General features: G+C 39.6%; 2 protein-coding genes and 2 pseudogenes across 2 annotated transcripts; 2 read left to right on the top strand and 2 right to left on the bottom strand.

Moving 5' to 3' along the window:
* Positions 1-26,218, top strand: part of LOC148721247 (QRFP-like peptide receptor) — a 68,773-nt pseudogene that overhangs the window by 26,420 nt on the left and 16,135 nt on the right.
* LOC148721249 (uncharacterized) lies at positions 4,941-6,147 on the bottom strand. Its single transcript, XM_088735914.1, has one exon. It carries the CDS (start codon positions 6,040-6,042, stop codon positions 5,140-5,142), a length of 903 nt encoding a protein of 300 aa, XP_088592040.1. The 5' UTR covers positions 6,043-6,147; the 3' UTR covers positions 4,941-5,139.
* Positions 11,433-25,155, bottom strand: LOC111319811 (uncharacterized). The gene is made up of 9 exons (XM_088735889.1): positions 25,023-25,155; positions 17,497-17,759; positions 17,060-17,180; positions 15,909-16,549; positions 15,584-15,706; positions 15,366-15,488; positions 15,128-15,250; positions 14,078-14,602; positions 11,433-13,658 (listed from the first exon to the last, which is right to left on the bottom strand). The coding sequence occupies exons 4-9, from the start codon at positions 16,144-16,146 to the stop codon at positions 13,339-13,341; spliced, it is 1,452 nt and encodes a 483-aa protein (XP_088592015.1). The 5' UTR covers positions 16,147-16,549; positions 17,060-17,180; positions 17,497-17,759; positions 25,023-25,155; the 3' UTR covers positions 11,433-13,338.
* Positions 21,238-22,143, top strand: LOC148721248 (uncharacterized; annotated as a pseudogene).

Genomic DNA, 26,218 nt, shown 5'->3' with positions numbered 1-26,218 from the left:
AAAAAGTCAAACTCGTGGTCTACTTTCTTCGGGCAATGTCGAAAACGCATTGCACAAGAATTGATCACAAAAAAGAAACTTGTGGAGCTGGCAGTTGTGCACTGAATAAAGAATCCGGCTGTTTTCAGCCCTTTCAGGTTGTGGCGTTGCTAAGGTTAATAACTTCAAAAGCATCGCTTTTTTAGGTTTGCAATGGCATTTCTTCAAGACAGTGAATTAAGTATTGGATCGCTTGGCGTTAAATTAATATATTATCACAAATGATTCAAACTCCCATAAAACAGAACAACAGAGTTCTATATAGTTAAAGTTTGGAATTTGCAAAAAGTCCGTCGCATGAAGTAGCCTCAATTCCAGTTTTCGATCGTACTATTCTTAAAAGTTTTATTGATCCTTAGGACGCCAAATTTGTCGAGGTGGCATATTTCGTCAATGAGGTGTAATCTTTTAAGTGTTGCTTCCGTAGTAGTCTGATAAACGGAGTGTGAGGGTGTTACCTGTAAAGGGGTCTAACTCGCTTGTCTTCACTAGTCGGTACCGGCCTGGACGTAATCTAAACATCTTTAAGGTGAAAGAATATTTGAATAGTCGATTTTCACATTTTAAACATTGCTTGGACAACGCCTTTTGTGAAAGTTGAAATAATCTGCTCATATAATTTTTCTGGGCTCCGGTCTGTCCTAAATTGAGGACATGTTTTTCCTAAATAAATATATTTCCAGCTGTTTTTTTAATAACCTCGAGTATTTTTCTCAGTCAGACATTTTTCGTAATAATAACTGACCACAAGATTGCCTTTTGTTATGAAAACTTTTGTGGAAAGAAAAAAAGAAGCTAATTAATGCCCCCTGCGACTCATACGCTTTTTTTAAAAAACTAATGCACCCAACCAAAGACTGAAGAACTAAATAGAGTAGAAGATAATCACCCCTACAAGGTATTTTTTGGCAAAGTGAATTCAATCCTACTGTCAGGGCTCAATTGAAGATCACGTTGGTGAAGAACCCTTACTGGAAACATAGTTAATCGATTAACTATGCTAGAAACCAAACCCCTTAGGTGGCAAGTTATAAGTGGTTTGTAACCAATCTCTAGAGACACAGGTAACAATGGTGAACAGAACAAATGATGGTGGACGAACAAGTGGAGCTAATGAGATATCTATTGTTTACGTCCACCAACATGGCGGCAATGACGTAACGTGTAAACCACCTACACCTCCTAATTATAACCGTTTCTAATCTCATTACTGCGAAAAAATTGGTTGCAAACTGAATGCATGAACTTCCTGAATTAGCTTCTTGCGATCCACTAACCCGCTGAAAAAATTTGAATACAGAAGCTTGTATATGAATGTATGTGAACTGACAATTAAGAAAAAGAGGCCTATTTTCTTTTTTCTTTGCAAACTTCAGTATCCGCTAAACCATGATGAAGGAGTTACTTACTCTTTTGCAAGTTAGCTGAGAGGTCATCATTTTGAAATTTCTGTGTAATTTCCCTGCCAGGCGGTAACCCTGAAAGGTTACAAACGAAGCAGACAGGCCTACCATTAAAAATTATCTTAAAAGTAAGGTTTAAATTCATTCGCATCAAATTTGTACAATATGGGGAAATTCGGATAAAATGATGGGGAGTAAACGAGGGACCAACTTGAACTCTAAGGTCTGCCCAGATCTATCGCAAGCAAAAATAGAACAATTAACAACTGGGTATTACTAAAACTTACTCCAGTGTTAATGCAGTCCACATCTATATGTAACAATCCACTCAACTACAAATACAACTAAATAAAAAAACTGATCACTTAAATGACAAGTATTATATTAGGGGAGCATTCAGGGAAAGTACGCCGTCATAGAGAAACTGAAACGCGTGAAAAGTTCCAATAGGCTGCACTTTCTGATGAATTATTTCGGTGCTTCTGCGAATCTGCAAGTAAATAGATTGTTACGCTGCTTTATCTGAGAATTCCTTGTTTACACTAATACACCAATATGCCATAAGCTATAATTTGTCTTTCTAAGAATTACGAGATTGTGTGGAATACCGCGACTATATTTTGTGTGAAAATTGTTGCTATGTGTACTGATCACTTGACAAGGTTGATAATCACTCTACCATTTCCAGCCGCATTATAACAACATTCATTTTCCTGATTTGTTCCACTGTTGAAAGATCCGCCTCCTCCGCCGCAAGAGAGATTGTCATTGTCACCTCCAGCTCGCCCAGAGTAACCTCCACCCCCACCAGGTTCCCCGGAGTAAGCTGGATCTGAGCCGCCACCTCCGAACCCACCGTTATACGTTCCACCTTTCCCTCCGTTCAGAAATCCTTTGCCACCTTTACCGCCTCCTCCCCCATTAGCGTTAAGGCCGCCGCCGCCGCCGCCGCCACCTTAAACAATAAAACAAATGTTTAGTGGTCTCTAATGATATCGAGGCGGCATCAATAGAAATAACGAGAGATTAACATTTTTCTTCTATATTACAACTAATTCACGAAAATCGAACTGTTAAAGAATTTCATATGATTCTCACATTGCTTTTGCTGTGTCACCCGAATTCGTAATCAACCAACAACATTCAGGATGTGACGCATCCGCAAGCACCACAGGGAATGAAGGGTACCGCTCGCCATTGGGGTCGGGAGGAACAAACGGAAATGGAGGAGGTAGCGCTGGTGATAAACCAGGTGAGCAAAATGAGATTTACCCATTTATCTTCAGACTGTGAGAACTGTGAGACGATAAAAAGTCATCACATGAGCAATTTCTAACCCATGAAACTGATGTATCAAAAGCACATACGCCAAAGAGTTGAACACTTTCGCAAAATCTTAGTTCACTTGAATGTAGCTCGTTGACTAACATTCGTATTTCACTTGCGCCCTTATTGCGTTATTTTAGAGCCACCAAACTAGGTCATAAAACGGGAAAAAGGTGGATATCAGGGTCGTTCTGACATCTTTCTAATCCCCCCTCCACCTCCAGCAATGATCAAAGGCGTATTGCTTCCTCTCACCACAAATGTACCTCCACCACCTCCTGCAGTTGTTTTGGAGTTAGGCCCTCTTTTTCCTTTATGACCAACAAGTATACGAATGATCTCATTTTTGGTCACATAAAAGTTTCCGATCATCCTTGCTCCTCTTCCTCCATTCTGGATGACACTGTCCTTACCATACCACCCAGCAGCCCGTATAGCTTCTATTTTATATTCTCCAGTGTATGGCACAGTCCATCGTTGAATGCCACTAGATACGGTAACTTGTCCGTCATGATCTTTCCCTGTATAGTGACCGCCAAGTGAGCTTGGACCGCTAGTTGCAGTCGAACCAAGATTTGTAAATACGGCTTTAAACTCTGGGTAAATAGACACAAAAGGAGTGACGCTTTATTGTTGAAGGCCATACGGCTGCCTAACTCATAGCAAATATGCCTTCGGCGTACTCTGAAAGTAATGGGAGAGCGAAGAAATCTACTCGCGCCTTGTTTGACAAAGTAGCGGGAATAGTTGTCACTCGACCGCGCCCTTACCTATGCACATGTTTCTTCCGTCCCCGACTAATTCTGCTTTGCAGGAGCAATTGTGAGAGCCTTCAGTGTTGTTACGCGTGGCGTCAGCATGGCATCCATGCAGACCTTTCCCACATTCGTTGACGTCTACGATAAGCATAATAATGATACCATCAGCTGACCTCCTTTTTATAACAGGAAGCAAAGAGTACAGCGTTGAATTTACCTTGCTCACAAAAGTTTCCAGTCCACCCGGATGAGTTACACACACACGTGTAGTTGACGTGTTGGTTTACACACCTTGCACTGTTTTGGCACTGGTGTTGGATGCAGTAATCTGCAACTAAACGGGAAACATCTCCAAATAACATTTACTTACACATGATCAAAGTCATCAGTAAATATTTGTCTTCCTAACCTTCTGTTTTGATGTCACAGTAAGCTAGAATAGGGTTTCCAGACCTGCTGGAATCCAACCAGTAATTACCGCTGACCACTTGTCCTCCCTCACTCGCCTTAATCTCTCTGCACGAATAGGCAGGCAACTCAGAAATGGAGCCGAGAGGGACTGGAATCGAACAAATTAAAATACAGGAAGACGAAAGTTAGAAACAATGATGAGTACCGATGTAGAATCCTTGAACGAGGTAATTATTAGAAGTTTGAAGGAGAAATCGGTTATTTCTGATACTGATGTAAGTTCTTTTACCTCGTTTTGAGTCACTCGCCATGTAATATCTGTCTTTGTCTTTGACAAAGTCGTCAGGTCTGGCCTCCTTGGTCCGGTTATTTAACTCGCACTTTGAATTGAGTATGACGATGTTATAGCTTTGACATCTGAAATCAGCGTGACAAGCTTCCCGGCATTTCAGCGCGACGGCGCCCTGTCGGCCCTCGATCGTCATAAAGGTGTGGCCCCTGAGCATCATTTGGAAAATGGAGTGAATGCTTGCTCTACACTGCTTGCTGGTAATACTGTGCAACATTTGAATCATGACAAGCACGACAAAAACTGAAATCTGTCCACTGACTATTGGTAGCATTATTGCTGTGACGTCTGCAAGAACAAGTACCATATGACGTTGAAGATGTGGGGCGGAAAAGTAAAGGAAGAGAAGAAAAAATTGAAAAAAAAAATCCTGCATATACCGTAAGAGAAGAAATAGGATGCAAAACTTTCAATTGTGACAAAAATCCCACTAACTTTGCCAGCATTCACCCTCCAAGCCTTCACAAATTTCCGAATCTTTAGAATGGTCACATTTTTCCTCGAGCATCGCTCTCGAAAAATCATGTTCTTATCTTTTCACGCCGAATGGAGGCTATCGTTTACTCACACCTGTTTGGTCTCGTACGTGTAATGAAAATTTTCAATTTTGATTACGAAAAAGACTAATAGGGAATTCATTCCCGCGTGTAATAATAATAATAATAATAATAATAACGGTTTATTCACAGTATATCCACATAAAAAGGTGTGGCTCTTCATCTGTGAAGGCCTACGATACTAAAATTTAAGATTAAAACTAATATATAATGACTAACTAAATTGCAATAGAAACTATACATGAAAGTAAATATGCAGAATATATTGGTTGGTCGTGGTGGTTGTTTCTATACCTTTACAAGGAAGACAAAGCGCGCGCCTTCAAAAACGCCTTGCAGAGCCTGGAGTATTCTTTAAAATCTGTGCAATTCCTTATATTTGCTGGCAATTCGTTAAAAATCATGGCTGCTGAATGCTGAAAGGTGCCCTGTACAAATGGAACATAAAGCCTTGGAGCAACACTGGAACGGAGATGCCTAACGGGTTTAACGACTTGCAAATTTAAATGGGAAGGCCAGTTATCAGAATACAGTGCTTTAAAAATAGTCTTTAGTAGTGAGTAGTCCCTTAGCTCCAGGATAGGTAGCCAGCCAAGATCCAAAATGGTAGATATATTGTTTACATATTTACAAGTGATGAAACTAGCCATAGCGAACTGGAGCCTTTGTAGTCTAGCTGAGAGGAACTTTGGTAGTGGACAAAAAACAATGTCACAGTAGCTTATTTTAGACAGAATTAATGTTTGTACCAAATGTTTCCGTAGTTTAAAATTAGTAAAGTTCCTTATTTTTCTTAAGGTTCTCAGAGTCGCATAACAAGATTTAAGAATAAAATTGGTATGAAATTCCCATTTAAGGTTTGAGTCAATGTGTACTCCCAGGAGTTTTGTAAAATTAATACGTTCCAGTGGTTTACCGAAGATTTCTAATCCCAACTCCAGATTTCCGAGAGAGTGAACATGAGCCATCTGTGGAGTTGAGATAAGAATGGCCTTAGTTTTCTTAGAATTTAGGGCCAAGTTTGAGTCATTTGACCAGGCGCCAAAGCCTGCCAGGGTTGCATTCATGCTTTCCGCTTGAGATGTGATCTGCGGTGTAGAACAGCTAGTGTATAATGTTGTATCGTCGGCATATTGGAAACTTTTGACTGTAGGTGGAAGAATATCTTGAAGATCCGCGAAGTAGAGATTGAACAACATCGGTCCAAGGATTGAGCCTTGGGGGATTCCAAATTCGGAGAGCAGTGGTGACGATTTGCGATCATCAATTTGAACGTAATGTCTCCTGCCGCATAGGTAATTAGCCAGCCATTCGAGGACATACTCTGAAAAACCGAGGTGATGCAACTTGGTTTTCGCCGTTTTAAAACAAACGGTATCAAATGCTTTCGAAAAGTCTGCTAGTACCATAAGAGTTACCTCTTTCCTTTTCATGGCACTCAATAGGTCGTCCCTTATACCTAAGAGTACCGTAGAGGTCGAATTCCCCTTACGAAAGCTCGAGATGGTGTCTCTAAGGAGAGATTCTCTAGTGCAGAAATCAGTCATTTGCGAAGCAACAAGCTTCTCAAATACCTTAGAAAGTACGGGAAGAATCGACACTGGACGCAAGTGATCTTCCGAGACAGGTGTGTCAACTTTTGGAATGGGGCTGATACGCGCGAGTTTCCAGGCATGCGGGAAGTACGACTTTGAAATACAGTTATTGATGATGGTTGTGAGTGGGCCGGCCAAGCATCCAGCAGTCAGCTTTACAAACCGGGCAGGCAATTGGTCGGGTCCAGTCGAACAGTCACTGCGCAGTTGTTTAAGGGTTCGCAGGACTTCTCTTTGTGTAACACTTTCCAGGTGGAAGGCGCCCTCTTTATCCGTAAGACCGCGGATGAACTGGAAAAGTTCATCTTGGTTGGTCGATTCAACATCAAGCGTTCTCCTTGCGGTCGTAGCAAAATGAAGATTAAGCTTGTCTGGGTCGAACCTTAAAGGCTGTCGACAGGGGTGGAGTACGCGGTGAACCATGCGCCAGACTTCCTTAGATTTGTTGGACAGCAAAGCCTTTTCCATGAAAGCTTTACGAGCTTTACGTATAGCGCTCTTTATTTTATTTCGTACTTCCCGGAAAGCAGACCAAGAAGATTCTGAATTTGACTGATGCGCTTCTCGCCTCAGTTTGTCTCTTTGTGACTGGAGGTTAAGTATTGTTTCGTTATCCATCCACGGGGCGGGAGGACGTGTCACACGGCACCTTCTGAGGGGTGCGTGCCTTTCAAGGCAGTCGTTAAACAAGGTGTTGAGAGTCTCTAATTGATCGTCAGGGTCATCAGTTGATGTTATTACCGAAAATGGTAGTGCGGAGAAGTCCTCTAAGAAAGCTGCCTCATTTAAGTTCTTCAGGTTTCTGATGTACTTATATCTTGGCTGATAACGAGCTATGCGGATGTTTACACACGCGAAGGGGCCATCGTGGTCACTCACAATACTGCACGGTATCACACCATGAGATGTTATTTTGGATGGATCATTGATAATAATGTGATCCAGTAAGGTTCGTGATGTTCTTGTTGTTCTTGTAGGTTTGTCAATGATTTGCTTGACATTAAGGGTGTCAAGTAGGGAAATATATCGCCGCGTTGGGGCGTCCGGTATGCCCAACAGATCGAAATTCATGTCGCCTGTAAGAAGGAGAAGACCATCCCACTGCGCAATAATGCAACCGATGAGATCTTCGAACTTGTCCAGCCATACCGGAGGTCTGTGCATGGCTTCTGACCGGTAAAAACTCCCCAGCAAAAGTTTACTGTGCTTGTTCTTTCCTTGAATTTCCAGCCAGAGGTGTTCCATGTCAGGTTGGGTGTTCTCGATGTCCTTTCGTCGCTTGTATTTTATATTGTCTCGAATATAAGCCCCCACTCCACCGCCCTTGACATTGTCCCGATTCCGAAATTCCTTCGAGAAACCAGGGAGTGAGACATATTCTAATCGATCCTTATTGTTCTTCATCCAGGTCTCACTTAGAGTTATGATATCAAGGGGGTATTTGTTGACTGTCAAAGCAAATTCATTAAATGTCGAAAGCATACTTTGCGTATTCAAGTGCATCAACTTCAGTGAGCTGGATTTATCGATCAATGTCTCTAATATCTCATCATTAGCTTGCATTTCGTAACAGGCCTCAGACGGGCCTGATTGGTCTAGATCACATTGACCATGGAAAGGCAGCATTGATAGCGCACAGTTACAACAGATCCACTTTCCGGGCAAGTTTGCATTCACGTGGTTAAAACTTGTTACACCAGCACAACGAAGATGAATTAAATCAAAGCATTTTTCACATTCCAGGCGTCTATGATTTCTCTGTACAGTTTTCTCGCAAACTGGACACTTTGGCATCGAGGATGATTTTGGTTTCGTGGATGTTAATGTAGGTCCCGGTTGTGGATGGACGTCGCCACAGGCCATTAACAGCTGGCAAGTCGCCGTACTATTAGAGTAATACGGAATCCTGGACTTTCCGTACTTTGTCTTTGTGTTATCAATGTAGCGCGACGAACTATGACGACAGTCGATCGACAACAAGAACGACAACTGCTCGCGAGGGAATTTGATTTGACTTCCAAGACAGCTTTGCGTAAGGCATGCATGCTTGTATTCCACGATGCACGATTTATCCGAATGCGAGACAATAGCCCGCGACCGAGAAGGCATTTTAATAAATGCAAAAGCAGACGGTTGAGTGAATTCGGCCTCCACACTGATCGGTCTGGTCTTTGGCGGAAAACCGCCTGAAACAACGTAGAATCTTGTTTTATTCAATCCATTTTGTGCCTCAGTTACCATTAGGCACAATAGCAAGATACTGATGCCTGAAGAAAAGGCCATGAGCATAAATAGATGATAAAATTCGCGTAAAATGTCGGAGCTCTAACAAGCACGTCTGCCGTAATTAAATATTCAGATAAGATGTAAACATTTGTTTGGCAATCTTTGAATTGCGGTTTAATGTCTGCAAAAATCATTGTTCTCAATCTGGTTTATTCTGGTTTATTTATCTCAATCTGGTCTATTCAGATAAGGTGTAAACATTTGTTTGGCAATCTTTGAATTGCGGTTTAATGTCTGCAAAAATCATTGTTCTCAATCTGGTTTCTTGAAACGTCAGGACCTACTCAGCCATCAGGACTATCAACAAAAGGTCGACAGATAACTTTTGCCCCTTTGCTAAAGTTTGTTTGGTAAAGTCATAATTCCAATATTAAGAAAGTGAAAAAGACAAACTTTAAACCACAGCATGTTAACGTTAACAAGTACGTGATTAATGTTAGCATTTGTTGATTGAGTTTTGTCATAGCCCCATCTCGTCCTCCAAGGAATAACTTGAAACTTAAACGAAGTCATTCGTCCACTGGATAAAGAAAGCTTTGGCTCTAGAACAGAAGACACTGAAAGTTTAGCTTTTGAGGTTAAAAAATAAACTGGATGCAAAAGGCTTCTTCAAAAAGGAATATTCCCGATTACAATTCTGGGAGCAGTATGATGACTTCGTTGGAAGATTTTCAATTAGTTACTGGGAAAGGCTAAAAGAAAATCGTTCAGTGTGGCAAGCTTTAGTGGACTATGCCCTCATCTTCCTGCTTATATTTATCAAAGCCTACAAGGTATTTAACAGTTAAAATGACTAACATCGACTGCTCCGTCATCCTGACTCTCGTTCTACCAAAAGGCCAAATAAAAAAAATGCTGAGCGGGTCGAGTTCTATTCTTTGTTCTCACAGTGATTCAGAGCAACGGTTAAGCTAATTTACAAACTAATGGTTGAATGATTTAAAGGTTTTCTAGAAACACTCTTGAGTGCTGTCGATTAAAATTTAATAAGTGCAAAACCTAATACAAATTTCAGATGACTCCGCGAAATATCTCGAGGTGAAAATCCGTTGCACACCCATAGAGGCAAATGATTTGTAGATGCGAGTGTTCTAAAGATTGAAATGTGAAAAAATTTCTCATATATCACCCCCGCGAGCTGATTAGGATCATAGTTTACAAAGTGTCCATTGCGAGATTTCGTAATGTCTTTAAGAAACAACCAAATTGATCGAAAAAAAATCCTATTCAACTGATAAAATACAGAATAATTTTCAGAACAAAAGTAGGGGCGGAAAATCGTGCCGAGACATGCAAACCAAACAGACTTAGCTAATTCATTGTCAAGCGTTGTGTACTAAATAACTTTCTCTTGACTATTCATTTTAAAGGAAATAAACTATTAAAAATCCGGCCGTATGATCTAGAATCCCTCTCTCTGTGTGCTTAAGGTTATGATGTTTTCTGTAGTGGCTCTTTAACATACTGCAATATGTCGTGGTAGAAATTTTTTACTTTTAGTGTGGGATTACGAAAAAGACTAATAGGGAATTCATTCCCGCATGTAAACATTTGTTTGGCAATCTTTGAATTGCGGTTTAATGTCTGTAAAAATCACCGTACACAATCTGGTTTCTTGAAACGTCAGGACATACTCAACCATCAGGACGATCAACAAAAGGTCCACAGATAACTTTTGCCGTTTAGTTAAAGTTTGTTTGGTAAAGTCATAATTCCAATATCATAGTAATTCAGTTATTCATGTTCAGTTCGACCGAGTCTCTTGATCTAGAAATTTTTTGTCCCAATTTTTCCCCGGGGCTGTATGCTCATCATTTCAAATTTACTTCTTACTCCTTCTAGAAAAGTTCTCAAAAATTGCACGAGGCATAACATAAATATTTCCAGCAGTACTTCCACGGAATCTACAAATTCAGTCATTAAAGTTTGCGACTTCGCTTCTCTAATGTCCCTCACTTACTTGAAAGAGACCTAAATTTCATGTCATAGTCGGGACAGAAATTTTTAGAGTCAAAAATTGTCAACGTATTTTTCGTAATTGATGCTCAGCTACATGAATTTCTAAAATACAGCATGTTTTCATGATACGAACACAGAGAAACTTGGACTGCTTACCTGAAGTTGGTATTCAACGGATTATTTGTGTCTTGAAAGATAATTCAAAATTTTAGACCCATCTTATTTTGTCTCGCACAGTAAGCTGCATACTGGCAAGAAATGGGACGAAAGATTCTATGCCGTGTCCTGCCGCGAATGTTTAGTAGGTCATTCATGTTTTGAGACATGTGGACTAAAACCACTACAACGCACGCAAACCAGCTGCAATTTGGTCGAAATTAAGCCTCCCGCGCATGCGCACTGTTTGAAATATAAATATAGAGGCAAGACCGATACAACGTAGATAAGTAAATTTTAAGACGGAGCACTATGTTTCGGCTGGCCAAACCAGCCTTCTCCAGGTGCAGTGGGAATTAATTCTATGTTTATATTTCATATTCGTTATTTTGGGCCGATCAGATCATCGCTGGTCCCACGTACAAGAGTTGCCTGCAGAACATTGCACTGTTTGAACACTCCCAACAGACTACGCATGCAGTACAGGTGGCTTCTAGTGTACCCCTTATTAAGCTTTAACTGTAAAACAGTACAAAGTTGATAAGGTCGAGAGATGGGAGCAGGAGAAGAATGCATGAGACAAAGAAACCAAGTTAAAACGGTAGTCCTTTTTATTGTAGAATCTCGTATTTACGATAAAACACAATTCCTCGTCCTTTCCTGAAGAAACGTAGCTTTCAAGTTGTGAAATTTTAATAACTTAAGTCAAATGAAAAACAAAGAGGTGCACTAACTGATCTCTATGAATCAATATATTGATTTTTTATCAAACCGTAGTTTGAAACTTTTATTTATTGACGAATCAATCAAGGCAACTAGATCAATCAAGGCAACTTTGTAATTCCTAGAAACAATTAATTCGCAACAAACACATTTCTGATTGCTTGTGGCCTACATCTCATTTCGACTTACATACATGTTAATTACCGCGTTTTCCTCAACCTAACAAGAATCAACATAAGAGCTTACTGAAAAAGTTACTCTGGATGTTGACGGTAAACTAACAATAAAATTTTGCTTAAACTTAAAGATGCCATCACCTTGGCAAATGTAGCCGCTCTCAAAAAAAAGAAAAACATAGAGCCTGCATGACAAGGCTGACAGTAAGCTGAAAAACGTTCTTGAATTTTCTATATTTAAAAGACTGAAAAAACGGAAAAAACGAAAGAACTGACTTAACATCAGTTTCTTTGTACAGACTTGTCGTAGTTCCTTGTATTTATTTAATGACCAATAACCATTTGATGAAATTTCTAGCCTAAGTCTAAAGATTTTTGGCAACTGTATTTGAATTAAGCTAACCTATTAGCTAAAGTAATTCGTGGCTCACCATCAGAAAACTTTCCAGAATGACAAAAAAGCGGCGGGATCATAACGCATTCATTTATTAACCTTGCCTTGAACAGTTACTCTTGTATTTTTTAAGATAAACTGAATAAAAAAAATGAAGATAAGCTCGGATCCCACAGTCAATAGCTTCATACTTTTGGCAACAAACATTGAACAACCGCCCTGTGAGCCCGTACTGTGGTCAGACTGAAAGCTCTTTTAATCTCTAACTCAACCTTAACTATCATCATTTAGCAAGCTCGGCTAGTCAGTAGCCGAACAGTTTTTGGCATTTAAAGACATGGATATTGTTAAAAAAAAAAGCGCATTTTTTTTCAAAAAGCGGCTGGATCATAACGCATTCATTTATTAACCTTGCCTTGAACAGTTGCTCTTGTATTTTTTATTTCAGAATAAAAATGCTCATAAAGATAAACTGAATAAAACAAATGAAGATAGGCTCGGATCCCACAGTCAATAGCCTCATAGTTTTGGCGACAAATATTGAACAAGTCTGATCCTCTCCATGTGAGCCCGTACTGTGGTCACACTGAAAGCTCTCTTAATCACTGACTCAACGTTAACTATTATCATTTAGCAAGCTCGGCTAGTCCGGAGCCAAACAGTTTTTGGCATTTAAAGACATGGATATTGTTTTGTAGATGCCCACCTCGTACATATCAGTGACTCCCTCTCCTAATTTTCCGGACTCTTCGCTGCTTTAGATGTAAAGTGTGACGAGCTCTTAAGTTGATCTTGGAGACTTTGTCCGTCGCTACAAAATTATTTTTATTGATAGATCAGGCACTCTAGACCTTGATAAACAGGTGAAAGTTTTAAAAATGCTCACAAAAAGCATTATTTGTTTCCACTGAACCTCAGAGAAGGAAAAAGTTTTACAGGTTTTGTAGAAGATAAATTCCTTAAGGTAAAAATATTCACAAAAAAGGACCTATTCCAGCAGATACTGTTTGTAGATCTAAACTTGGATCTAAACTTGCAAACGACTTTAAAATCTAAGGGTTGAGCTGGTTAGTGTACACCTTAAATCCCTTAACAAAAAGTAGTTCAAATCAAAGTCAAATCTTTAGTGTGTTTGAAAACTAACAACAATCAGCCTTTAAAACAGAATATCCACTTCACTTTGAGGAACTTGCTACAATGTGCATTTCACTGAAGAAATGTGACAACCACTCGACCATGTTCATTGCTGTTATAACAACATTCATTTTGCTGATTTGTCCCATTGTTAAAAGATCCTCCTCCCTCCCCACAAGATTTAGCGTTACTCCTACCTCCATCTCCCCCAGAGTAACCACCACCACCACCAGCTCCGTTCTTCCTTGCACAAAAACCACCGCCACCTCCGAATCCACCCTGATGCGCTCCGCCCTCTCCTCCCTGGAGATATCCTTTACCTCCTTTCCCACCTTGTCCCCCTCCACAGTTTGCAGTCTTTCCATTACTAAAGAAGCCGCCACCTCCACCACCTACTATGATAAAAACCTAATCAGTGATCTCCCATATAAAACACCTAGTAATTATTGACTCTTCCGTAGCGATTCGTAATATTTTGTTTAAGTTTATTTCTTTATGTTTGGATGTTAATAAAATTTGACAACAAGTCAGCACTACAATTTTGCGTTATACTCGGTTTATTGCAGCTGTTTAGTTTAAATCCTCAATTAGCCGATAGAAACCCTTGTCAACTGTGTATAAACATCCTTGTAGAATTTTTAAAAAGCGAACAAGCGAAACTCAATTGAACTTCAGATATTGTGGAGAAAAGGAAAAACTTCAAATGTAGAGTTAATAAATTAAATAAATAAGGTTTTGATTAATCTTATTTTCGTCTTATTGTGTGGTGAATTGAACATACTGATGGAATTTTTCTCCTTTTTCAGCTTACCGTGAAGTTGACCACTGGTTTCTCCCCCATCTCCACTGCTTCCTCCTGACCCCAGTGGCGAGTTGTATCCTGCATTCCCTGTTGTGTTTATGGACGCATCACATCCTGGATGTTGTTCTGTCATTCTTTTAATTCCCCCTCCACCTCCAGCTATGATCAAAGGCGTGTTGTTTCCTCTCGCCACAAATGTACCTCCACCACCTCCGGCATTTGAATTGCTGGACGACTTCGATGCACCTCCTTTTTGACCAACAAGTAAACGAATGATCTCACTTTTTTTCAAAATAAAGTTTCCAATCATCCTTGCCCCTCTTCCTCCGTTCTTGATGACACTGTCCTCGCCGTACCCCCCTGAGGCTCCTATTGCTTCAATTCTGTATTGACCAGTGTGTGGCACAGTCCACAGTTGAATACCGCTGGACAATGTAACTTGTCTGTCATGGTACTGACCCGTGTAGTGACTACCGATTGAGTCTGGACCGTGATGTCCACTTGCACCAAGGGTTGTAAACACAGCTGTGAATCCTGCGTAACAAACACGCAATATTATGAAATTTATCATACTTGCGATGAATTGTCAAATTATATTGCCAATATCGCCAACTGCCATGCTTGAAAAATTATTCCTGCAAATTAAGGGAAATTAGATAAAGAAGAAAAGCCCCTGAAAATTATACGAAGTTAAACCGCCTGCCTAAGACTTCTTGAATCCTGGAAGAATAACAATGCTTCCCAGACTGCTTCCGCTTCCTTCTCTGAATAAAAGCCATTTTTATTCCCTATTCACAGTATACTCATATGTATCTAGTAACAAATTGATTCCACATTGCCCTGCGTCTGTTCGATAGAAAGATCAGAGACGACATCAAAATGTAATAAGAACAAAAAGGTGGAACTCGAGGCGCAGCCGGATGTGTCACTGAACTTCATTTCTAGCTCTAGAGTAAGAAAAATAAAGCCATTTAAACCAGTTCTTGTATTTTTTTGGTTTTGTTACAATTTTTCTTCAAGAAAAAAAGAGAGACAGCTTGATATGTTGCATCTCGTTACCTGTGCATTTAGTCCCATTTCCTTTGAATCCATCTTTACACGTGCACTTGTAAGATCCCAGGGTGTTGTTACACTCAGCATTCACATCACAGCCGTGAGTTCCTTCAGTACATTCTTTGGAGTCTTGAACACAAAAAAGCGGGCATATCATGTATATGAGACCCTTTTTTTAGTACCCTCAGATAATAAAGATAAAAGACGGAGTCTCAAAATGTTACATTAATAGTTATTAAATCACCTGAGCAATTAGTTCCATTTCCATGAAATCCATCTTCACACGTGCAGTTGTAAGATCCCAAGGTATTGTTACACTCAGCATACACATCACATGGGTGTATTCTGTCGGCACACTCGTCTATGTCTAGAACAAAAAAATGAGGACCATCTAGATCAGTTATATTACTTCAGAATCTACTTTTGATGAAAGTCACCACAGAAAGTGTGGGGACTAGTTACCCGTGCAGTTAGTTCCATTTCCATAAAATCCATCTTTACACGTGCACTTGTGAGACCCCAGGGTATTGTCACACTCAGCATTCATATCACAGCTGTGTGTTCTGTCAGAACATTCATCGTTATCTGCATCAACAAAAGAAAGTTTATTATTGTGTAATAACATAGGTATTATCATAAAAACAGACCACATTATATCTTACAACAAGTCACCCGCGCAGTTAGTTCCATTTCCTTTAAATCCATCTAGAACAAGAGAAGCTAGAGCATACAAATTCAGTTGTGTTATTTCTGCTTCTGATGGAGAGAAAATGAGATGACATGTTACCTGTGCAGTTAGTCCCATTTCCTTGAAATCCATCTTTACACGTGCAGTTGTAAGATCCCAGTGTATTGTTACACTCAGCATTCACATCACAGTCGTGCGTTCTGTCAGCACACTCATCTATGTCTGGAACAAGAAAAAGAAGAGCATTCAAATTCAGTTGTGTTATTTCTGCTTCTAATGGAGAGAAAATGAGATGACATGTTACCTGTGCAGTTAGTTCCATTTCCTTGAAATCCATCTTTACACGCGCAGTTGTAAGATCCCAGGGTATTTTTACACTCAGTATTTATATCACATCCGTTTGTTCCATTCAAACACTCATGTGTGTCTGAGACAACAAAATAACTATCATTGGTATACCAAGGTTTTTTTTAATTGTGCTGGCTGAAGTGTTTTGGCTTTCATGCTTAGAATACTTACCAGTACAGTTTATGTATGATGCACGATCCTTCGCAGGATCGTGCATCATACGTATTTAATACCGCAGTTCAAAATATATGAACTTCATATATTCATTGTAGTACAGTTTATATTATTTCGATAGTATCCTTCCTTACATCTGCACCTGTACGATCCTATTATGTTATTGCATGTCGCATTACCTCCACAGCCATGTTTACCAGTCAAACACTCGTCTATATCTGGAAGAAGAAAGTGATGAACATCATAGATATTTGGCTCCTTTTAGAAGATTTAAAAAGCTTTTCATTACGTTATGCCTTTTCTTAATAATGGGGTCATGTCTGAATTTTGGCGTAAAAATTCGTACTCAGTTTCATTGAAATTTACTTCAATAAAAAGAAACTGAGAAACTACAAGTGGCCTAGATGTTGACAGGAGACACAAGGAAAAAATGTATCGAGAGCATGTGGGAAAAAAGGTCATGAACCCGCATCCAGTGGCCCTTTTCTTAATCAGATAGCTTATGCTATCCGTGATCATTTTCACCGTAAACCTTAAAAGACAAAAGCTCTCAGCTATGATATTCTGTGACTATTAAAACTGTTGAGGTTCTAGCGATTGTTTGACACTCATCCCTCTCAAATAAGTCTGCCCAATCACCGAAACGAATTTCAACTTGGGGAGGAGAGTGTGGAACTCGTCACTTATATTCAATGTTTCTGCCCTAATAAAAGTATGAGATTCCTTACCCTCATCACAATCATGGCCTTCAAATCCAGATCCATCAACTCACAAACACTGATAATCTCTGTCTGTAAACCCAGCTTGGCATGTTGCGTTATTCTTGCAGGGATTTTCCACGCAAGCATTCTTAAGGAGAAAAGGAAGAGAAAACTTAAAATGGTATTTCGGCAGGCATGACAGGTTCCTCGCGTCTGTTCATTTATTTCCGTCGCAAGCAGGGAATTTTAAAGGAAAGGAGAGGTGGGTGAATCCTTTGGTCTCGTATCAAAGCTTTCCCGTGGTACAGAATTAGAATTGCCTATTGGTTATTACCTTGTCATTATGTAACTTAACGTACTACTACGTGGAGTGGAGTAATATATAAATACAAATACAAATAAATACAAAGCTTTCCTGGACAAGGACGAGAGTATTACTTCTAGCTCTTAGAATTAATCCTCACCTCAGCTCCGCGGTAAACATAACTTTTGTTTTTCACTAGGTCTCGATCGTGTTTAATTGTTGCATTATTCAGTTCACACTTGTGTTTTTCAGACGCTTGCAATTGTTTTATCTTATGAAAATTATAACTGACGCAGTTAGGTTCCAGGTAGCATTGTAGCATGCAGATATCCTCGTCAACCACGTCAACGGTTCGAACCGTGTGATTCTCCAGTCGGTAGTCAGGTTTAGGAAAACTGGTAAACTTCAAATTGCGGCAATTACCTAGAGAAAAATTGTGTTAAGTTAGAAAGCTGCAATGTGACAAGCACTTCTACTTAAATTGGGACTGTACAGCAGTGTTAGTGCTGTATGACTCGTTTGGTTTGGCTTTTGTTTGGCTTTTGGCCTTACGTTAAACACCAGTCGAGTTATTTTTATTTATATTACAATAATTTCATACTTATATTGCGCAAATTAACATGTGGATATGATCAAATACGCATCACAACACTTTTCGGGGGACTTTGGCCGCACTGCATCAGCAGTTTACAAACAACCTAAGGAAACTTATTTGAAGATGCCCCCTCCCCCCCCAATTCCCAATAAACAAGCCAGACCACATCAAAGGAATTTCGTGAGTGGGTTCTTTAACGTCCCCTTCCTAACCAAATTAACTAATTAATAGATGCAGGAGACGGGATCTACGGTTCATTCGTCGTTATCCGAGAAGACCAGAATGTCCATCCATTTCTTGATATTATAGAAAGGCAGTTCTCCTCAGTTATTTTAAGACCTTGAGTGTTGGTCCGGCCGGAGCTCGAACCATCGACCTCGACCTCCCGCACAACAGTCCAGCGCTCTAACCAATTGAGCTAACCGGGAGGTGGTTTCTGAACGATCATACCAAATTTTAACTTCTTTTTGATGCGATCAGCCATTGTGATCGATCACCTTATCCACACCGAAGTCTATAAACTACTCGTGTTGGTATGTAGAGTGCATAACTTAATTATTTAATTACGTCAGACATGCTTGTTGGAGCTCCGACATTTTACGCGAATTTTATCATCTATGGTTGCTCATGGCCTTTTATTCAGGCATTAGTATCTTGCTATCGTGCCTAATGGTAACTGAGGCACAAAATTGATTGGAGAAAACAAGATTCTACGTTGTTTCAGGTGGTCTTTCGCCAAAGACCAGACCGATCAGTGTGGAAGCCGAAGTCACTCAACCGTCTGCTTTTGCATTTTTTAAAATGCCTTCTCGGTCGCGGGCTATTGTCTCGCATTCGGATAAATCGTCCATCGTGGAATATCCGCATGCATGCCTCACGCAAAGCTGTCTTGGAAGTCAAATCAAATTCCCTCGCGAGCAGTTGTCGTTCTTGTTGTCGGTCGACTGTCATCATAGTTCGTCGCGCTACATTGATAACACAAAGACAAAGTACGGAAAGTCCAGGATTCCGTATTACTCTAATAGTACGGCGACTTGCCAGCTGTTAATGGCTTGTGGCGAGGTCCATCCACAACCGGGACCTACATTAACATCCACGAAACCAAAACCAAAATCATCTTCGATGCCAAAGTGTCCAGTTTGCGAGAAAACTGTACAGAGAAATCATAGACGCCTGGAATGTGAAAAATGCTTTGACTTAATTCATCTTCGTCGTGCTGGTGTAACAAGTTTTAACCATGTGAAGGTAAACTTTCCCGGAAAGTGGATCTGTTGTAACTGTGCGCTATCAATGCTGCCTTTCCATGGTCAATATGATCTAGACCAATCAGGCCCATCTGAGGCCTTTTTTCGAAATGCAAGCTAATGATGTGATATTAGAGACATTGATCGATAAATCCAGCTCGCTGAAGTTGATGCACTTGAACACGCAAAGTATGCTTTCGACATTTAATGAATTCGCTTTGACAGTCAACAAATACCCCCTTGATATCATAACTCAAAGTGAGACCTGGATGAAGAACAATAAGGATCTACTAGAATATGTCTCACTCCCTGGTTTCTCAAAGGAATTTCGGAATCGGGACAATGTCAAGGGCGGTGGGGTGGGGGCTTATATTCGAGACAATATCAAATACAAGCGACGAAAGGACATCGAGAACACCCAACCTGACATGGAACACCTCTGGCTGGAAATTCAAGGAAAGAACAAGCGCAGAAATCTTTTGCTGGGGAGTTTTTATCGGTCAGAAGCCATGCACAGACCTTCGGCATGGCTGGAAAAGTTCGAAGATCTCATCGGTTGCATTATTGCGCAGTGGGATGGTCTTCTCCTTCTTACAGGCGACTTGAATTTCGACCTATTGGGCATACCGGACGCCCCAACGCGGCGATATATTTCCCTACTTGACACCCTTAATGTCAAGCAAATCATTGACAAACCTACAAGAACAACAAGAACATCACGAACCTTACTGGATCACATTATTATCAATGATCCATCCAAAATAACATCTCATGGTGTGATACCGTGAAGTATTGTGAGTGACCACGATGGCCCCTTCGCGTGTGTAAACGTCAGCGTAGCTCGTTATCAGCCAAGATATAAGTACATCAGAAACCTGAAGAACTTAAATGAGACAGCTTTTTTAGAGGATTTCTCCGCACTACAATTTTTGGTAATAACATCAACTGATGACCCTGACGATCAATTAGAGACTCTCAACACCTTGTTTAACGACTGCCTTGAAAGGCACGCACCCCTCAGAAGGTGCCGTGTGACACGTCCTCCCGCCCAGTGGGTGGATAACGAAACAATACTTAACCTCCAGTCACAAAGAGACAAACTGAGGCGAGAAGCGCATCAGTCAAATTCAGAATCTTCTTGGTCTGCTTTCCGGGAAGCGCGAAATGAAATAAAGAGCGCTGTACGCAAAGCTCGTAAAGCGTTTATGGAAAAGGCTTTGCTGTCCAACAAGTCTAAGGAAGTCTGGCGCATGGTTCACTGCGTACTCCACCCCTGTCGACAGCCTTTAAGGTTCGACCCAGACAAGCTTAATCTTCATTTTGCTACGACCGCAAGGAGAACGCTTGATGTTGAATCGACCAACCAAGATGAACTCTTCCAGTTCATCCGCGATCTTACGGTTAAAGAGGGCGCCTTCCACCTGGAAAGTGTTACACAAAAGGAAGTTCTGCGAACCCTTAAGCAACTGCGCAGTGACTGTTCGACTGGACCCGACCAATTGCCTGCCCGGTTTGTAAAGCTGGATGCTTGGCCGGCCCACTCACAAATATCATCAATAACTGTATTTCAAAGTTGTTCTTCCCGCATGCCTGGAAACTCGCGCGTATCAGCCCAATTTCAAAAGTTGACACACCTGTCTCGGGAGATCACTTGCGTCCAGTGTCGATTCTTCCCGTACTTTCTAAGATATTTGAGAAGCTTCTTGCTTCCCAAATGACTGATTTCTGCACTAGAGAATCTCTTCTTAGAGACACCATCTCGAGCTTTCGTAAGGGGCATTCGACCTCTATGGTACTCTTAGGTATAAGGGACGACCTATTGAGTGCCATGAATAGGAAAGAGGTAACTCTTATGGTACTAGCAGACTTTTCGAAAGCATTTGATACCGTTTGTTTTAAAACGGCGATAACCAAGTTGCATCACCTCGGTTTTTCAAAGTATGTCCTCGAATGGCTGGCTAATTACCTATGCGGCAGGAGACATTACGTTCAAATTGATGATCACAAATCGTCACCCGTGCTCTCCGAATTTGGAATCCCCCAAGGCTCAATCCTTGGACCGATGTTGTAATATCTCTACGTCGCGGATCTTCAAGATATTCTTCCACCTACAATCAAAAGTTTCCAATATGGCGACGATACAACATTATACTCTAGCTGTTCTACACCGCAGATCACATCTCAAGCGGAAAGCATGAATGCAACCCTGGCAGGCCTCGGCGCCTGGTTAAATGATTCAAACCTGGCCCTGAATTCTAAGAAAACCAAGGCCATTCTTATCTCAACTCCACAGATAGCTCATGTACATTCTCTCGGAAATCTGGAGTTGGGATTAGAAATCTCCGGTAAAGTACTGGAACGTATTAATTTTATAAAACTCCTGGGAGTACACATTGCCTCAAATCTTAAGTGGGAATTTCATATCAATTCTATTCTTAAATCTTGTTATGCGACTCTGAGAACCTTAAGAGAAATAAGGAACTTTACTAATTTTAAACTACGGAAACATTCGGTAGAAACATTAATTCTGTCTAAAATAAGCTACTGTGACATTGTTTTTTATCCACTACCAAAGTTCCTCTCAGCTAGACTACAAAGGCTCCAGCGGTTCGCTATGGCTAGTTTCATCACTTGTAAATATGTAAACAGTTTACCTACCATTTTGGATCTTGGCTGGCTACCTATCCTGGAGCTAAGGGACTACTCGCTACTAAAGACTATTTTTAAAGCACTATATTCTGATAACTGGCCCTCCCATTGAAATTTGCAAGGCGTAAAACCCTTTAGGCATCTCCGTTCCAGTGTTGCTCCAAGGCTTTATGTTCCATTTGTACAAGGCACCTTTCAGCATTCAGCAGCCATGATTTTTAACGAATTTCCAGCAAATATAAGGAATTGCACAGATTTTAAAGAATACTGCAGGCTCTGCAAGGCGTTCTTGAAGGCGCGCGCTTTGTCTTACTTGTAAAGATATAGAAACAACCACCACCACCAACCAATATATTCTACATATAGTTTTTGTATAGTTTTTAATTACAATTTAGTTAGTCATTATAAATTAGTTTTAATATTAAATATTACTATCGTAGGCCTTCACAGATGAAGAGCCACACCTTTTTATGTGGATATACTGTGAATAAAACCGTTATTATTATTGTTATTATTATTATTATTATTATTATTATTATTCCTGTTTATCACGTACGTAATAACGGTATCGTAGGCCTTCACAGATGAAGAGCCACACCTTTTTATGTGGATATACTGTGAATAAACCGTTATTATTATTGTTATTATTTATATTATATTATTATTATTATTATTATTCGTGTTTATCACGTACGCAATAACGGTCGTCTCGTCCGAGCTTGTTTAGTTCGTTAAAAAAGGTTACGTTTTCGAGGAACTTATTGTTTGGTCTCAGCTCAAAACTCATTTCATGAAAAGCGATTGTTGTTGTGTAGCGTGACTTCAGATTTGAACTATACTGCGTATTATGCAGGTGCTGGTTTTTTATCTCTGAAAATGTAACAAAAGTTTTCTTCCACTGTGTGAATCACCAGGAGGCAAAACGCTGAAATGTATGCTCGAGCATGCACATTGTAACTGGACAGAAGACATGTTATTTGGCACGTTTATCGATTATCCTGTGATTTCCAGAATATTCTTGTTTAGTCCTTTAGGAAAGTTCTAGTAGTTCCGGCATGAGTAAGTGACGTCTATTTATGGAAACTCGAGTTGTTTACCGTAAATTCTGGAAAATTCTATGATGTAATATTACTAAAAATAGTCGTGTTGTAAATCTGTAGAATCTTCTAGAAAGATTGTGGGGAACTATATAAGAAGGTGCAGTAGGTTGTTTCGTTTAGAGGAAAAAGAAGAAGAAGAAGAGAAAAAGATAAAGGAAATAAAGGAGTTAGTGAAAGCAATTAATTTCAAGGTTTATAACGAAACCAGTAACAGCGTAATTGAGTATACAGGAACAACAAATCCTGAAAAGTCACATTTTGGTCGAGTGAAGTGGAAATACGACAAAAGGAAACATGCGACTGCTTTTCAGAGTCCGATTTCGAAATAGCAATTGATAGCAAAACTTGAAAAACTATGCAGGAAAATAGAAAACCTCGTGCTGTAATTCTCCTGTCAGTCAAAACAGGATGTCTACATCAATTAATGATGAATCCTTTTCAAAAATCTATCCTTTGTAGAATCTTTTCCTGTATTCAAAAAATGCTATCTAGCATCTTTATTTACATCAAAGTTAAATAACGTTTATATCGTTTTTGAGAACAGTGAGGAAAATGTACTGACATCACCGTTCATAAATTTCTGATCTTATTTCGCAATACTGATGCAGCCGGACATTCATTGTTTTATGAAATAACTCAGATATTTATTATCGCTAGGTTTTCAAAACCCGTCCACAGTTCACAGTGAAACCTTTATTTGACGAAAAAAAGACTGCGCTACTGAGTTAAAGTTGCTTTGATGGCACACAGTCTCAAAACGGTCTGTCTTGAGATTCGTGTCAAATCGTACAAAGCAATGTCGTGTTTGCCATCTTTGTTCTCGCGCTTGAAGAACTTTTTAACCTGACTGCATTGTTTTAAAAATAATAAATCTTAAGGAACTCCATGAATCGACGGCCAACAATCTCCGTTTTGATAAAACAGGACTGCATAAGAGTTTGTTTAATCAGATACAATGAAATATATGAAGTTCATATATATATATTTTTTTTCTTATTTCGCAATACTGATGCAGCCGGACATTCATTGTTTTATGAAATAACTCGTATATTTACTATCGCTAGGTTTTCAAAACCCGTCCACAGTTCACAGTGAAACCTTTATTTGACGAAAAAAAGACTGCGCCACCGAGTTAAAGTAAAAAAAAGAAAAAAATTTAAAAAAAAAATAAAAAATATATGAACTTCATATATTTCATTGTATCTGATTTATCACTTTCACGGGTTTATTACGAATCAACTTAACGGCCTGCTCCCAGTTGGCTTGTTAGCTCAATTGGTAGAGCGCTCCACTAGCATCGTAGAGGTCAGTGGTTCGAGTCCCGTACAGGCCTGATTTTTTTTCAGGTCTGATTTTCGCTATTGCATAAATAGCGCTATCTACTGCGAGGATCGTGCATCATACGTATAGTTTGTTTAATTTTTTTTTTTTCGTGAAACCAACTGTTAAGCTTGAAAAGTTCTTTTTAGGAAGTAACAACGAATGGATGTATTTAAGAAGGTAAGATTCGTCAAATAGCCGAGTTTTACCACAAATAAAATGTTAAGCCTAACGGCCGTTTAAAAGCTCGGCTGCTTTTTCTTTTCTCTTCAATTTTTCCATGTTATTTGTAAGACTATGTTACATGGCTTGAAAAGTTTCGCTTCTGTGTCAAGTTTTCATTTGATTCAGTCGAACCATTTTAGTTGAGTTTTAAATTGAATTCCCATTTGTTTTAAAATTCGAAGATCTGCCAGTGGTCACTTATCCATCGTGAGGCATCGAAAAGTCGAGAACTTTTATGGACAGCATTGCAGAGACGTGTTTAATTATTCTGAGTTAAACTTTCCCTTTTGGCTGATCCAAAAACCATATTCCCTTAAATTTTTATTCTGAACTTCTTATGAAATGCGTAGGTTGTATATATTGTGCTTGTCCAGGACCAAAACCATTTACTTGAAATAACTTTCATGTCTTTAATACTTCTTGAAGAAGCCTGTGTGAATATTTCAAGACTTAGTTATGCTAATAAGGATAATAAAAATGTAACATAATGACTTCGTAAACTTTTAAAAAGTATTCAGACATGAGTTAGGACCCAACTGTAGGAAAATCTCACCTTGTCCTTCTAGTATTAAGGAAGCCAAAACAGCGAGAACGAAGCAGTAGAATACAAAGAGCATGTTTCCTAGAAAATGCCCGCTGTACTTCCGGCGAACAATTACGGCGAGTTTTTCAACCTTATGCCGGCGAGATATCAGACAAATTGAGAGAGCTGAGGTTTAATATGCGTTGAAATACACAACCTTCTCTGTTTAATTATAAGGTTCTCAGTGGTTGCCACAAATGAATAAGTTTCTCTGGGATGTAATTGGTTGGTGAAATTCGATTATACTTCATGCATATTGATGGCCTTCAATTTGAATTTTAGGGAAAGTTGTCCTTTATGTGTTTTTCTATTCTGGTTTAGTTATCTCTGTAGGGGTGCAATGTATGGCGATAAGTTACTTGAAAACGTTTTAACAAATATTTCTACGCTCTCCTTATCTACCCAAACTTGACCGCAAAATAAAGACGACCAAACCATCAACTAAACATTTAGAACTTTCATACAAAATCCTGAAGTAACACAGAAATTCTTCAGACGGTAGAAACTTGTTTGAAAGCCTCATTGACCTTTCGGTTCTATATAGTTCCTGGGATATCCCGTATATCCCTGACAGCATTATTTTTGAAAATAAAACATCTCAAGGAACTCAACGAATCGACGGTGAACAATCTCCGTTTTAATCAAACAGGATTGCATAAAATTTTTTTAACAAAAATTTCTTGAAAACCACCTGTTTAGCTTGAGAAGCTCCGGCTCTTTAGGAAGTAACAGTGAATGGATTTATATATATATGTATATATGTATGTATGTATGTATGTATGTATGTATGTATGTATGTATGTATGTATGTATGTAGGTATGTGAAGTGAAATTGTGTTCCAAGCTTAGTTTCTTTTCTCCAAAGGCAAAGTTTCAATCCACAAAGTCCTCAGATTTTACCAACAGTCAAGTATTAATAGAAATAACACGTTTTAAGCCCAAAGTTAAAAGCATTGGTGCTTTTTCTTTTCTCTATAATTTTTCTCTTCAGGCAGGGTTTGAAAATTAAAAATTTTTCACGAAACGTTAGTTCGTTTGTAGTGACGATGCAAAGGACCTCCAGTGATAATTTCGCTATCACGTGGCATCGAGAATTTTAAAACGTGCATGGACAGCGTTGTAGAGACGTGATTAATCATTCTACAGCATACTCTCTTTTGGCTTCT

This window comes from Stylophora pistillata, chromosome 10 (genome assembly GCF_964205215.1).
Source record: "Stylophora pistillata chromosome 10, jaStyPist1.2, whole genome shotgun sequence".
Lineage (NCBI taxonomy): Eukaryota > Metazoa > Cnidaria > Anthozoa > Scleractinia > Pocilloporidae > Stylophora > Stylophora pistillata.
The sequence above is the reverse complement of the archived record's forward strand: the minus strand, read 5'-3'. Positions and strand labels throughout refer to the sequence as shown.